This window comes from Plectrocnemia conspersa, unplaced genomic scaffold, assembly GCF_051122295.1.
Source record: "Plectrocnemia conspersa isolate PC_06_02 unplaced genomic scaffold, ASM5112229v1 ptg000001l, whole genome shotgun sequence".
NCBI lineage: Eukaryota > Metazoa > Arthropoda > Insecta > Trichoptera > Polycentropodidae > Plectrocnemia > Plectrocnemia conspersa.
In genome coordinates, this window is record NW_028277165.1 from 24,836,141 (window position 1) to 24,853,152 (window position 17,012).

General features: G+C 32.4%; 2 protein-coding genes across 2 annotated transcripts in view; one reads left to right on the forward strand and one right to left on the reverse strand.

Annotated features, from left to right (window-relative positions):
* beta4GalNAcTA (beta1,4-N-acetylgalactosaminyltransferase A) overlaps nucleotides 1-8,193 on the reverse strand; it is a 38,402-nt gene extending 30,209 nt beyond the window's left edge. The window contains exon 1 of the mRNA XM_088193651.1: nucleotides 7,920-8,193. The gene's annotated coding sequence lies outside the window, so the exon portion shown is untranslated. The remainder of the gene's footprint in view (nucleotides 1-7,919) is intronic.
* A 2,159-nt stretch (nucleotides 8,194-10,352) lies between these two features.
* Nucleotides 10,353-16,955, forward strand: Vps11 (vacuolar protein sorting 11). Its single transcript, XM_088187926.1, has 15 exons — nucleotides 10,353-10,476; nucleotides 10,578-10,646; nucleotides 10,720-10,893; nucleotides 10,958-11,101; nucleotides 11,170-11,306; nucleotides 11,365-11,530; nucleotides 11,588-12,022; nucleotides 12,080-12,355; nucleotides 14,060-14,279; nucleotides 14,352-14,745; nucleotides 14,812-14,969; nucleotides 15,029-15,110; nucleotides 15,174-15,389; nucleotides 15,453-15,799; nucleotides 15,865-16,955. Exons 1-15 carry the CDS (start codon nucleotides 10,462-10,464, stop codon nucleotides 16,326-16,328), a joined length of 3,297 nt encoding a protein of 1,098 aa, XP_088044052.1. The 5' UTR covers nucleotides 10,353-10,461; the 3' UTR covers nucleotides 16,329-16,955.
* The last annotated feature ends 57 nt before the right edge of the window (nucleotides 16,956-17,012 follow it).

Consider the following 17,012-nt stretch of genomic DNA (forward strand, 5'->3'; position numbering starts at 1 on the left):
TCTATCATCGATATATAATATTACCAGGAATTTATCTAATCTATAAAATTAGATTAATTAAATAAATATTGATAACATCACATGAATAGACTTTTCCTCCTTTGTGGAAGATATTGATTTTTAATAGTTATTGGGAAAATAATTAGATGTAGTAGAATACCATTGATTTTTACACCCTATTTATTATGCAATTGATACTGATTTTTTAAATGATGAACCCGATGAGATTGACTGTGCCTCGTGGTAAAATTAAATATACCAAACATTATGTATTATGGTTAATTGAAATTACAAATTTAATTAGGTACTTCAGAGCTTCCTGTACCCATCGCGTTAAAGATAATTTCATCATGATTATTAACCAATCGGCTGCTAATTATACGAGAGGGACAAGTTTTGCGAGTCAATACCTAGTAAACGAGCTTATTGTTCGTTTTGAAAAAACTCGACAGCCCTGTCGCTACCGATGGATTGTTAAATATTTTTTTAACAATCCAGATAATAGATGCAAATCGATCGCTCACGCTTAGACGAGGGACACAATCGGCGACAGTTTTTTTTCACTATTCTGACGAAACAACAATGTAAACCGATTCGATCGAACGTTGAGGTCGATTTCTAAAAGCATTTCGTCAAAAGAGATATGTACGTAAAGCAACCGCTTTGGATCGGAGCCAGAGAACGCACGAAAGAACCATAGCTAAAGTGGAGAAATTAATAACTGCTCGTCGATTAATTTCATGGTGCCAATGCGAGGTTGGTGTGTGTAAAAATATAACAAAAATACAACGCGACACAAGATCTACTTCAGGCGATTTTGTGCGGCCCGCTATTAACAAAATAATACATAATAGCGTTTTCGAATGTGCGGAACCCGAAAAGCCTTCAACAGAGACCGTTATGGTCCGAATTGCATCCTTATATATGTATACTAGCAGTTTATTGGTAAGGTATTGTGGCGACCACACAAATAGGTACACATACAAAAAAGGGCAATTGTCTCATTGTTAATGACCGTGACCAAAAACGGCCATTCATTAACAATGAGACAAATATCATGGCACAAGAGGGATTTCTTTTGACCACACAACACGAGTCGTTAAGATAATCCATTTTGTGATAAAACGGTATGGATGCAATCATCACCACGTTGCAAACCGATTCTGAAAAATTCGAAAGTCTGGACAAGCAAAAAACTCGCTTTCGAAAACGCAACATCCGATTTCTCGAGTTCTACGAAGCGACTGCAGCGATTGGCTAGGAGATCGATGCACAATCGCGATTGGCCAGCAAGCATGCAACCCCTAAAGGATATAAGCCCGGACTCCGAGAAGGAGAGGGCAGACGGTCTGAGGCAAGAGACGGCCGGAGACAGCAGAGAGCCAGCGACGCATCGGTCGGAGACAGCAAAGAGACGCAAATGATCCACCCAGCCAGAGAGAGAAGATCTACCAGCAGCCGTCCGGAGGAACCAACCACGCACCCTCACCGACAGACCAGAAGATCACTCCTGGAACTCCCGAACCCCTCGCCGCACGCAGCCACAAGAGCCCTGAGACATCACCACCTGCTCCACCTTCATCGCGAGAAACGTCACGCTGTAATCGTCCATAGTTGAATGTAAATATAACTTAATAAAAAGTCCATCATTGGCCGCGAGGTCAACCACCCCTAGGGCTACGCCCCCTAAAGTATCTAACATTTTAAACTCAAGCGATCAGTAAACATCAACATTTTATTACATGCTATGTGTATGAGGACTAGTCAAATAAACACCTTAAAAGTGTGATAAAAATTAAAAATACCGCTCCAGTAAACTAGTTTAAATAGTAGTTTACTGATGGCGATACAATACGAAGGCAGAGCAGTAACCTAAAATTTTCACCGCGCTTGCAAAATCGATAAGACGTACCCATTGACATAAACTGACTAATGGGAATTAGTAATACATATTTGTCACTTCTTTTGTTTGCAATCACACATTTACGAAATGGATCGCTTAACCACCGCTCATCGAGTTAAAATTGTTCAATTGTTCTACAGAAATAACAATTCTGTACGAACTGTGCATCGAAATTTACAGGAAGATTATGATTAATTTCATCGTTCTACCGAGCGAACAATTCGCAACATCGGGAAAAAAATTAAGAGACTGGAACGTTGGAAATATGGTAAGGCCTGTGCATCGTCGTGAGAATATTACTGTTGTAAGTGAAAGTGTGTCCGAAGACCCGGAATTGTCGATTCATCGGAGTTCGCAGCTTTTGTGCTTTTTTTATGGCTCCCTTTGACGCATTTTGCATCTAAACTTGCACCGACAACTATCTTAATATATGAATCTTAGTGAAATATAAATATTAAAAAATGCTAAAATGACATCTCTGGTTCAAAGTCTGAAATTCATTAATATAATAAAGCACAAAGCGGAATTTTGACCAATGCAATTATCACTTCTCAGAAGTCAAAAATTCACGTCAAAAGCAATAAAATCGTGTCAGCGCCGCTGCAGTGGGAACGCTCAGAACGCGATATAAGATGGCATTCAGAATAACGGAATCATTCAATTTAGGCCTTGTCATGTTGCAAAAAAAAATTATTTCAGTTCAAAGAAATTCGCAGACTTCTCAGCGAGGTCAGGCAAACCAATTAATGATATCATTATTCAATGCAGCAGTCGAATTCATCGTGAAAAAAAATAGATAGGTACCACACCTGTAAATAAAAACGGATTGATGTCTGTCAGACAATTTTGAAGCGCATTGAAGCAGATGATAGGTTCTTTGGAATAATTGTTAGATGATACCCGGCATAATTACCATCAACTGGAAATGATACAACTTTACCAAAACTGAAGTAAGAAAGAAGATGAACGTATCTGCATTAAATATTATGCTGATTCTCTAATATGTATAATACGCTGATCTTATCAAGGATCATCTTCGACCCAAAATTGAATCACAATGGCAGACTCCTAAATACAATACATGATAATCATTGGCCCTTACTACCGTTTAAACGGATGAAATGATCCAATATCTGCACTTCTACTAACCTTAAATCCTTAAACTGAGAGGAAATAAATACGCGCATAGCATTGACGAAAAACTAAGGATCTGCTATAGAAAATATTACTATGTGGGAGTTATGCTTATTGAAACTCGCGCACTTAATTACCGTAACCACAATACAATAAGGATGAACGTTACAAAATAGTGTAAAGGAAGGGACCACACAAAAGCCCTCGTTACGTCCAGTGAAAAAATGGTTTCACATAAATAACACGTAATTACTCTCTGATGCATTGAAAGAATATTTCTTTGTTGCGAAACAGGCACGGTAAACAATATATCACGTGACGACAAAAAGCACAATAAAGTCACAATATTCCCGTTGCACTATTCGACCTCAGAAGGATCTCCAGCAAGCAAACGTAAATTTTTTGAGAAGCGAACATATTTCATTATAATTCATTTCAAGTTTTGCAACCCTTGATACTTAAGACTGGTCTCCAATGAGAAGTCATGGACGTCATACGATCATTGACGGTCAGGGCCCGAAAGGACTCCCAGAGACAACCACTGCGGCAGAGGGGAACGAACCTCCACTACTCCGTCGCTGCCACAACTACAAGACCTCTGAGGACTAATTATTACCAGTTTCTAACGACGTCTTTTTGGCTGCGAAGTAACGCCCCTTAGGGTTAGAAACTATAACGTAATGGCAGCAAGTTGGGCAACTCTACATTCAGACAGACACTGCAGCTGGAAAAGTAAATGCGCTGATCTTACGGCTCTAGATTTATAATTGTAGTGATATTAAAAGAGCGAAATTTTGTCATAAGCAACGATATTTTATGTAGTTTAAGAAAAATATGTTAACACAAATAGAGCCAAGCATTTCCATGCAGTTATAAAGAGCGTCAATATATTTGGTACCTGTTAGCACGGCGCCACTCTCAAATTTGAGTCACAAAACGTCCATTTGCTGTTCAAACCCAAACCTAACATAAAGAATATAATAACGATATAATGATTAATTTTTTTAAGTTATGTTTGGGTTTGATAAGCACGGGAAATGCAGTAGGAAGTAACAATTAGTGGTTTTTAAACGTGGCGCCGTGCTAATTAACAAGTATCATATGTTTTATGTATCATTACGTGAAAGTTAAATAAAATAGTAATACAAATACAAAGAGTTCTTCAATTTTTAAATGATAAAGTGACTTTTGGCTGCAAATGTTTTACGAAAAAACATGTCACGAATTAGAAAATTATGATACATAATTTGTTAAAATGGTTATGAAAAATTTGTTGATTATAATTGTAACTGGGAAGAATATATCTAAAACATTGCAAAGATTAATTAATATATTCAGCAAACCCCCGTTAATTCATACATTATGAATTACAAAATATATGCAAAGGCAACGCATTAATTTAATTATGAAGAATCTAACTGACGCAATTACTTTTAAAAAATCGACTAAAGTATGTAGCAATGTATTTGAGCAATAACAGAAAAAGGCAATATTTACTTCCAATGAAAAGTATTCGTAATGTTTTGATAACATATTTAGAATTCGCAGAATGGATAATACGATAAGCAAACATATCATCATACAAATGAGTGCACCAGGTATTTTTCCAACGAAGTAATATTCTTCAAAAATATTCAGAGACACAAGGCGCGAAAAGCCCAAAAATTACCATATTTAATATAAGCGTGTTATTTTCGACTCAAAGACGGGAAGAAAACAAGAACGAAAAAATATCTTCCTTACTAACATGGAAATAAAATAATGCTTACGCCTTTATTGTTTGTCTTGGCTTGATAAGCGTTTAATTAAATAGTGTTTTGGTAACAAAATTTGTAAATAAACAACCATTAGGATTATTTAAATCTAATATAATAAAATTTCATAAAACCTGTAAAGTGTAGTTGAAAATACATCGCGTGCCAATATTGGCACGCGTGTCGTTTACATATTTAGTATATGAACTCGATTCTACGATACGAGGTCAAAGATGGGTTATGGATTAAGGAACTAGTTTTAAATGTATGTAGTGTGGCCCGCAGTTAACTGAAAACTAATTATTTTTTTGATTATGATCTCAGTGAATAATGAATCTCAAAACCACTATTAGTCAAAATGTTTATCTAAATTATAAATACATACAAATATGTATATGAGATATAACAGTTTTTGTATGGATAATTGGATACTGCTGTAGCTTTAATCAAATTGTCATAAAAAAATCTCAAAATTAAAAAAAAAAATATTTAAAAACATAAATGCTACACAATTATTAAAAAAATAAACATAAAACCTTCTTTAGGAGTTTTTAAAATAAAATAATATGTATTATTTTTTATGGTTTCTATGCTGGGAGGATATTTTAGATTTTAATTTAGGAATCAGCTAATATACATACATATGTATGTATATACACGATACAGTATTTTGTATATGCCTCGTATCCTCTGGGGTACAAGCCATACCTAGGGCATCCAAATACAACTACATACCTACGGCGGCTAAAAATATTGTTTGTTACAAAACTATTATGATTAATAAATTTATCAGTTTTAAAATAGTCGTAGAATAACGGATAAACAATCTGATAACTTATGTTACACCGCAGATTGAACTAATCTAAGAGATATCCACAGTCAATATTAAATTTTGTCGTGAAACCAAAGTAAGATAGAAAAAATAGTGAAGAAATATTTCAGAATCACTCATATTTCACCATTTGTTTGTGAGGATGGGATAATTCAATATATGAATTTGCTTATTGTAAAAACACGTCCCAAAATTGTTGACAGTAAAAATGCGTTTCTACTATGAGTCAAAGGATTAACAGAAACTGTATGAAGTGCCGACCATTGTCAATTCTTGCGGATTATAAACTTAAAAGCAACTTTTAATGAAAATTATATAATCTTAAATTTATGAATTTACTCTTTTAACATTTGCAAAAGTGAAGAATAAATATTTTTTTGTTATTTATAAATCGATAATAAATATGAATTAACTAATCAAATAATTTATTATGTATAATTGATATCAAAATTGTATTGGAAAATTAAAAATAATCTGTTCATATTTCTTGCTAGCGATTATAACCATCAACCGATGGATAAGGAGCGATCAAGACTCGCTTAAACATACCTGAGTATACCATGTGTATTTTTTGCAAATAGTACTTACATTTTAATTGTTTTTGTTAAACGGTAAATATTTAAGTATGCCGAAATAAAATGTGCCATAAAACTTACATTGTGAAACAATATTTTCGAGCTGTTAAATAGGGATTTCCGATCTTAATCTCTAAATGGGTTTTGCGAAATAAAATAATAGCTGGAGACTTTTGCATCTTAAACACTGTGTGAGATATTTATTTCATATGAAGAAGTCAAATAATATACTGAGTCCCTACGTGTACCCCACATGTATGTACCATGATATTTTACCTGTTTTAACTAAATTTTGTGTTTATTTTTTATTCGACAGAAACTTTAAATAAGATAATTTCTGGCTTAGAATGGAAGAAGTCATTTCAGCTTTTCTAATATTTTGATTTCATTAATATTTAAAGTATTTCATTAAATGATATGCATTTTTCTGGCTAAATTCAAAGGGGGGGGGGGTGTTGTCTAGTTGTGGACAAACCATGGAAAAATTTTTGATTCTTAATAATTTTTTGTTAGGTTTATATTTATTGGGTACTTACGAAGCATTAAAAACTACAGGTATTATTATATAATTTATTAATTAGTAATTTATGTTTAATATTAAATTTGAATTTGTTTACTTATTCGAGATGTTCACTACTCTATTTGCGTTAACTTTCTGCCCTGTGATTGGTCGGTCGCCTTTAGGAGCGGTATTGGTGTTTCACATCACCGCAGAGAAATATTGATGATGAATTTCAGCAGCAGTTTCTACTTATTGCGACAAAGTTACGGAATGAAAGTATCTAAATTAAACTGACACTTTTTGTAAAATATGTGAAGATATATTTTTTCTAGGCAGATTGAAAATTTAGAATATCGATAACATCAAGACTAGCTCCATGCTTGTCAACTTTACATGAAGGGCAATAAAGAGTTAGATTACTCTTAGATCTCATGTTTATTTAATAGCCAAAATGTTGCAAAAACCAAAAACAGTAAAACTACCTACACGTTTTTTAGTGTTTAGTAAAATGTAATAAAAATTTTAATTTAAATGGTATATTCGTACTGATGGCGACTGTAAATGCGTGCTTGTGTAGAAGGAAGAGTAGGGTCCGTATCCCGTTTACGAAGAACTATTACGTTAAATTGCTAAACGAGTTCTGTTTGGCTTTACAGTGTAATGTACTTTTTTCATTGTTCCATAGTATTTTTTTTAATCTGGCAGCCCTGAGAACACAATCGGACAGAGAGAAAAATAATTTACAGCAGCCACGACGCTATCGTCTTATTGAATCTTATTAAAAGTACGACGATCAATTGATAAATTTACCTATCAATTTAATACATGGCAACACGAATGACATATTTAACTGACCTTGAACCTGTACAAATTAAATGTTTATATGCCTAACATTATTTATATTGTTCATTAATAACACTAATTCCATTACAGCACAATTGAAAATTTATTAAGCAAAATAAAAAAGACGTTACATAAATTTAAAAATAAATAATTATTGGTCGATAATTGTAACGTTTAGATCCGGATGTAAATTAAATCGGAATAAATAAAATATTTGATATAACAAAATATTATTAAAAAAAAACATATTGGTTTTGAATTTACATATAAGATTGCGACGTTTGCTCTGGATTGAGATGATGTGAACGCGAGATTTTTTTGACAGCTCTAGTTAAAAATGTATGCTTTTTGACGGTTTTGTAAGTTTTGTATGTACCTGTCACTGTTTGTTCGGCGTTTGTTTCCTTGCTGCAACAGGGCCGCAGTGTGCGTTTCCGCATTGCGTTATTTCACATAAGGCGTCGCAAGTCGATCGGCGAACGACGCGATGGCGGAAAGACCAACGAATCGAAACAATGCGGCGATCTGCCGCCGGAAAACAGAGCCGCAGCCGTCGAAGCCGGGCCGATCGGCTCGGTGGCCTCGATGGCCTGACGGCCGCCAAGAGCTGTTACACCAAAACAGCTGATTCGACGGCCAGGGGTGGACTCTCACTTCTCGAAACCCAAAACAAAGCGCTAACTCGGAACGCGATGAGCGCCGCCCACAACTCAAAATTTATTTTATTTTTAATTTCATATAGCCGCAAAATTTTAAATCTATACATACATATTATCAAATCAAAATATAATACATTATTTAACTAAATTAAAACGAGAATTCCCATTATATCTGAAAATTTATTCATCACTAATTAAATCCTAATTAGTTCGGTTCCAGTTTTGTTGTGAATAATTTTTAATTTTTATAAATGTTTTTATTTGTATTAAAATTATATTTACTACCAGATTTTAGAACATTTTATTTATTCTTCAACATGAACAACACTTCTTCTTGTTCCAATTTAGTCTACTTTAACTTTAACCATATAACTTGTATTGTCATGAACAAGTTAATAGGTTGATGATTTTTTTTTATGGAGAGAATCATAGACACAGGCGGGTCATCCATCTAAAAACTAGATTTTATGCAATTTCACAACAAAATGAAAAAATATATGGGGGCCAATATAGATTTGTTATGGCCAAAACTGGTCGGCGCAGAAGTAGCGGTGTTGTGACGGCTCTCTCTCTCTTCCGGCAAGCTTGTAAGGGTTCGGACGCGTGCCGTCGCGCGTCCGCCCCATTCTTATAATGTAAACCGTCAATCTTAAATAAATATACTACTGCAGCGGCTCAATCTGTGTCTCATTGCCACCCGCCATCATCACAGCCCCTAAAAATACAAATTTAAATTTATAACAGCAACCAATAAACGACTGTATTATTTTTGTATAAATATGATGAGAAACATGAATTTATAGCGCTGTAATTTTGACAGTTATCTACCTGCTAAAAGAATTATATCCAAACCAGAATTTTTTCTGGTCTTTGTACTCAAAAATTAACGGTACATCAATTTTAAAACGAGCAAATCAACTGTGCCCTATACCTGCATATACGTATGGGACACATTTTGTTCAGAATTTGATAACATTATTCAATTACATCAATAAATTAATGCTGGTCGATAGGTCAATTAAATAAGTAGATTTGACATTACGACAAGCATGCATACAGCCCCTACAATTGCCTTGATTGAATTTTTTATTGTCATTCTTCTCACATACAGTCTTTCAATAAGCCGGTTTGATCAATCATTAAATGAAATATAATTCAGTCCAATAAATGCTTTTCAAATTAATAAAAATATCCAGACTTTTTCAACTGTCATTTCACTCGTGTTGATGCATTATAAAGTTTTTGCTGATTCTTTAATATTATTTTGCTTTTAAAATATTATTTACATAAAATAAAAGGATCCAGTAAATTAGTAGCCTGAAACTGAATCAATGCATTTTTAATATTGACTAGAACGTAATCATCAGGGCTGTAGAATCGGACTCGCGGAGTCGTGGAATTTTAGGTGGTGTCTGAGAATTGTTAAAATCTAAATCGGATTCAGAGTTGATACAATTTTAAATGTCTTCACAGCCCTGGTAATCATGCACAGTTTGACCATCCATGTTGTATAGATACGTAAAACTAGTAAAATGTTGATACGTCGAACAAAACTGCAGAGAAGTTTAAAATTAAGTTTATTTTTAAAATAAAAAAATAATTAAAATACAATAGAACATACAATAAAAATGAATAATATTCTATTATTTTAATTTTAAATACTTTCAAATAACCCGCTATATTTTATTAAACCACAAACAACATCTTATATAATTTAATTATGATATAAATCTCATTTTTGCAATATAAGTATTTCATCAAATTATTTTATAAAAATAAATTAAAATTAAGCGCTGCTTAAAATTCTAGAGATACAAATACGCCACTGGTCGGTATTGATTTTATTATCACTGCCATCTCTTGAAGAAGCTGTAAATTACTAGTTGCGGAAATTTGTAGATTATAATTTTTTATGCTTACTTTATCTATTTGTGCGAGTGAATCATGTCATTTTATTATCTTTGATATATTTTTAAATCGTATTATAATTTTTCGATAAACTTAACAAAACTTTAAATTAAATTTATATTTTAATATTTCAAATGCATATGTATAAATATTCGATGTTCAATCACACCTTATTTTAATTTATAACATTACTTTAATTAATTTATATTGAATAAAGTCTTTATATATCGATGTATATGGACAGCAAGCGAATTGTTAAGACTACTATTTGGTCTTAAAAAATACGTAAGAGCTGTCAAAGTGGACCGAATTGAATATATTGACGAAGAACTGCTATCATGAGTATCTAAAATGGCGTTTTTAGAGGTAAATATTAACATTATTGATTACATTATCAGCATTCGAATCCTTGTGGCACTTCAGTACTGACGTTATTTATTGACACCGCCATGACGTGTATATTTCAGTGGCGAAAATTAAACTTTTTCGACCTGCGAAAAAATGTGGACGAAGGGAAGGTCGCCGAAGTTCTGCAGGTAGTATATAAATAATACGTTTTATCTATATATATTGCGTTTTCTTATGTTATTTATGCGTATGTTTGAATAGGATACGACGATCGAAGTATGCACTAGTGGTTATTCGCATTTGGTGATCGGAGATGCCAAAGGGTGGATTCATATATTTTCTCGAACGTGGAAAGTGACATCCTTCAAGGCGTATGAACACACGATCTCTCACGCCGTACAATTGAAACACGATCCTTTATTAATCACAATCGGGGTTAGTGTTTATTTTGCTTTTTGTCGTGAAATGTAATGTATTAACATATATCAAATGGATGCAGGAAGATGAGACTGGTATCAAAACTGTCATCAAAGTCTGGGATGGATCACGGCAGGACAATCATGGCCGACTCGTTTGCTTACGACTCACCAAATTATCACAAATTATAGCTTCTCCAACAGTGTTAACGATTCACGAGAACAAAGTAATTGTTTGATCATCAAAATTTTATTATAGGAATAATATAATATTTTATATTATCTATAATTTTAGAATCTAATGGCAGTCGGATTCGACGATGGAACCGTAATACTCTTCAGAGGCGATATTTCCAGGAAAAAGAGCAGCAAAGAAACAGATTTACGCAATAAACCCAATGATTTGACTCCAATTACCGGAATGGCCTTTAAGTACGTTCGATAAATATTTTATTTATATTATTTTTATTAATATTTTTACTATTTTTAGGGGTACGACTCATTTATTTGTCTCTAGTCGTTCATTAATAATGGTATTTAATATAAGCCATAGTGGCAAAGAACGCGGTACTACTTACGATGAAGACATCAGCGGTTGCAAACCTAACTGTACTGTTTTGATACAAGATCAACAATTTGTCGTTGCCAGAAATGATGTAAGTTAAATATTTTATTATATAAATAATCAATCGATTACTTTTTATATATTTTAGGCCATATACTGCTATACAGTGGAAGGACGTGGTTTTTGCTACCCTTTAGGTGGCATTAAAAAACGAATACATTGGTTCAGAAGTTACTTAGTCACAATATCTAAAGAAAATGATACTTCAGAAGCTTCGACATCTATCGAAGAATCTTCTACTGGCGACCACGTCACTATTTTAGATATCCAAAATAAATGCATCGTCTTTTCGATGCCGTTGGACGAAGTAAAAGCCGTTTCGACAGAATGGGGCGCATTTTACATCATCACTCAAGACAAACAAGTCTACCACTTGGACGAGAAAGATCTTCAATCTAAACTGAGTTTGCTCTTTAAGAAAAATTTATATGACGTAGCCATAAGAATAGCCAGCAGTCAAAAGTACGACTCTGAAAGGTTAATCGATATTTATATGCAATACGGTGATCATCTATTTAAAAAGGTACTACAAATATAAACAGTTTAAAAAAAAGATATGTTATTAATACTTTTTTAATAGGGTGATCCGAAAGGAGCTATAGAACAATACGTAAAAACTATCGGAAGACTTGAGACTTCATACGTGATTATAAAATATCTGGAATCTCGTCATCTGGAGCCGTTGACATATTACCTTCAAGAATTGCATAAATTGGGGCTTGCAACTGCAGATCACACAACTCTATTGTTGACTTGTTTCGTAAAGCTCGATCAGCACGATCATCACGGAAAATTGAAAGAGTTCATTAATGCCAAAGATCGCAATATCGATTTCGATGTTGAAATTGCAATTAAGGTAATGACTTCCCTTATATGATTCAATAATATAAATATAAGAAACACCCAAATTACAAGTTAGTAACGAGTGAAAAAATAATGGTTTCAAATTTTGCTAAATTTAAAAAATATGTGGATGTACATATGTAATTCTCTGCATCTGTGCGATCCTAATACTATTATTAATACAATAAAATGGTACTGGTTGATTAGTGACAGGCCAACGCCTGGCTTGCACAAGTATATGAGCATGCATATAATGAAGTAAAAATCGTTTAACGCTTGACCGACCAACTTTTGAATTAAGAGGAATTAAAAAGCAAAAATTTATCAGATGTTGACTTTTATTGGTATATATGTTAAAATTATTTCATCAGTGGTTTTCAATCGGTGGGTCGCATAAAATTAAAATCATAAAATTTGTTCTGTAAAAATGAAACAAATTCTAGTTTAAAAAAATATTTTGAAACTCAATACAAATCAAATAAAATAAAAAAATGCTGGTATTTGAGGAATAGTTGACGAAACGCATTGATTTTATTTCCACAAAAAATGATGCGTTGTGCGGTAGGTTCTGAAGAAAAAAAATGAATATATTTAAATTTAAATTAATTTCGACTTAAATAAAAAGTTAATTTTTCAGTACTTTTTTATTATTATGGATCGAATTTATTCATTCATATGGGTCAAATTTATTCATATACATTTGATTTATTTATATACAATTATATTTTTATTAAAAATTAATGTATTCAAATTGCCTCCTACCGAAACAGAAGCCGTACAATTCCTGTAAGCACCTGTTGTATTGTGTTCATGGGGTATTCACTGTTCTGTTCAACGCTCACTCGCTATCGCTCGTTAATTTTAACAGGTTAGGTGCGAACGAGCGGAAGGGAGTGAGCGTTGGTCAGAACAGTGAACACCCCATGAATCACTCCTTGCCACAAATCTACTTTAGAAACTATATCTAATCTACTCAAGTAATTTATAATTGTATATAAATAAATAAAATATATAAATATTTGCTTAGAATAACACATACTAATTATTTTATTTAAACCAAATTTTAATACTTGCTAACTATTATGGCGCCACGCTCAAATTTGATAGTTGCGAGACGTTCATTTGCTATTCAAACCCAAACCTAACCTAAACAAATCAACCATTATACTGATATTAAATTCGTTTAGGTTAGGTTTAGGTTTGTACAGCAAATGGACGTTTTGCAACTGTTGAATTTGAGCATGGCGCTGTGATAATAAGCAATTATCAAACAAAATCAATGTATTTTGCCAACTAATCCTCAAAACCAGCATCTTTTGTTTTATTTACATTGAGTTTCTTTATAAATATTTTTTTTAATTAGAAATAAAACAAATTTTATGATTTTAATTTTGATCTTATGCAACCCACAGATTGGAAACTGCTGAAAAAATAATTTTAACATATGTACCAATACAAGTCAAAACGTATGATAATTTTTTTAATTTTAATTCAAAAAGCGCGACTTTCGCGCATGCGCCGAATCGCTTCAGGCAATTACGTTGGCCTGTCACTAATCTACCAGTACCTAAAAACAATATTAGATTTAAATAATAACTTAAAAGTATTGTAAAATTTGTACTTAATTACTCCATTGATTTTTCAATGGGTATTATCTTACATATATAATTATATAATACTTCATGTGTTACAATTTAATACCCTTGTTTTATTTTAGGTCTGTCGACAAGTGAGCAGTGAGGATGCATTACATTTATCTAAGAAACATAAACAGCACGATTGGTATTTGAGGATCATCACCGAAGATAACAAAGATTTTCTTCTAGCCTTGGACTACATAGCTGATTTAGAATTTGAAGATGCAGATTTTTATATGAAAAAATATGGTAATATTCTAATGCAGCATATACCGGCAGAGGTTACTGAATTTTTAAAGAGTATGTATTATTCATTATTGAAATTAAAAATAATATTTAAAGAAAAATATATTTTTTTATTTCTAATTTTAGCCTTGTGTATCGATTACAAGCCAAGAAATATGCCTTTGATCGTTAACGAAATAATGGATGGAGTTGTTTGCCACAATAAATTCGATAGAGCCCTACCCGAAGAATACATACACCTGTTTCTGAACAATTCGGAACGATTAGTGGAATTCATTGAACATTTAGTGAAATGCAAAGGAAACTGGTCGACCTTAATTTATAATAATCTAATCGAACATCATCTGCATGTGTGGTCTGCTTTGAAAGACAAACCTTCCGATAGGGAAATGTACGAACAAAAAGTCGTCAGGTTACTTCAAAACCCTGATGCTAATTACGATAAAGATCAAACGTTGATTGTATGTCTAATGTTGAATTTCAAACCGGGCATTTTGTATTTATACGAAGATTACAAATTGTAAGAGAAATATACTTAATTAGATTTCTAAATTATGGATTTGATGAATATGTATTTTTGAATCAGATATCAACAAATTCTTCGCTATCATATAGCGCAGAAAGACATGGATTCGGCTATGAACTGCTGTCGAAAGTTCGGAGCTCAAGAACCTCATCTATGGGTTGAAATGCTATGGTGTCCGCCGCCTTCTTATCATCTACCAGAAGTTCTCAATATCATAGGTAAATTACATAATACATAAATATATATATACGTATAATAAACTTTAATACTGTTTTAGCCAATCAACGATTACTATCACCGTTATTAGTGATTGATTGCTTAGCAAGTTCTACTACAAGTACTCTTCAAGATTTTAGAAAGTATGTTTAATAATATTAATATTTCTTTTAATAATTTATAATAATATATAATATTTTTTCTAGTTATTTAACGAATATCTTATCATCAGAAAAAGATATCAGTTTAAGGGAAGAGACACAAGGAGATCGGTTAAGGATGGAAGCTGAAAAAGGAAGAGCTGAATTGCGCGATGCAGTTTTAAGACCTTTAGTCTGCCAAGCATCAAGATGTGCTGCTTGTTCGCGTCCTTTAGAACTTCCTTCAAGACATTTTCTATGCAATCATAGTTATCATCAACAGTTAGTTATTTATATGAATTACATTCATTAACTGAAAACCAAGTCTAATTTTTTTATTTATAGTTGCATCCAAAGCTTTTCTGAAAGCGAAGACGAATGTTTAGCGTGCGTCACTAATAATAAGAAATTAACTGAAGTGTTGCAAAATCAAGGAACAAGTGCTCATACAACCGAAGCTTTTCACGCCCAATTGGAAAAAGCTAATGATGGGTTCTCAGTGGTGTCTGAATATTTTGGACGCGGTATCTTCAACAAACTAACCATCATAACCAACGAAGATCAAGATAAAAATATTCAGATGAAAGATACGCCAATAATTCCAAATGTTCCCAAACCAGTTAAAATAGAAGCTACAAATCATCCACGCACTGAAGCTAGATTGAGATTAGAAGAAGGTGTTTCTAAACAAAGTACGTATAAATAAATGTATATTTATGTAATTATATGATTAAAAAATTCTAAATTGTCATTTCAGTTACCCCACTAGTTGAGAATTCTAAGATGTATACTCCTAAAAGTTCAGTCATAGTGCCGATGTCCGAGGCTAGAATGCGTTTGATGGAACAAAAAAGACACGAATCTCAATACAGTTCCAGTCTCGAAGCAAACATAATAAATTTGCAGGATCCACCGATCAAACAGTCATTACTGAGTGGCCTCAATCAATCCAACGAAGTCACAGAGAGAGAATCGTCTAAAAATAATACTGCTGCAAAGAATTCGCCAGCATCTTTGAAGAATAAGAAACTTGCGACAGCGAACATTGATAATTTGAGCATCGGAAGCACCACTTCATCTAATAAAGAAAAGAAAACTATAAAAGCATCGTCGAATCCATTCGAAGCTGATGAATATGACGTTTCAAAAGATCCATTCGCTAACAACGACGAGGATGACCCGAGAGACAAATTAAACCCTTTTGAAAATGACTCAGATTAAGCTTTGAAAACGAAATGTAAAATAATTGTCCATATAATCGAAAAATATTAGTTACTCAATAAGATTATTTTAAAAGCTTTAATTATGTGCTTATGTGTTATACTTTATACGTATAAACTTTTTATTTGAACATTTATATTAAAGTGAATATAATGCAAGTGCTATAATATTTTTATATTTTAAAGTGTAATAATTTAGTTTATATAATCACATTATATTAGTTACTTATTTGTTATAATAGTGAAAATTAATAACAATTATTTATGGACTTACTTAAGTTATAAAATGCTATGTTTTGAACGTTTCAACTAAAGTATAGAATCTACTTTAATATTTTTTTGACATATTTGCCAATCTCATTTTTGTCAAACTAAAACATAAAAAGTATTGCGTGGAGCGATGATACAATATATGATTAAAATATCCAAGATGTAATTTAAATAAATAATACTACAAAAGCGTGAAATATGTGAAGAAAAAGAGTCGACAAAAAAAGGTTGATTATTTTACTATATTTATGTATGAATAAATAATATATAATAATAATAAAAGTGATTTACATAATTACTTTTTGATATATATACATTTATAAATCATATAATATGAAAAATAAATATATTAATTTAGTACCACTCTTTTATCTATCGTTAAATAACATAAAAACTTTTACACTATATTAAATTT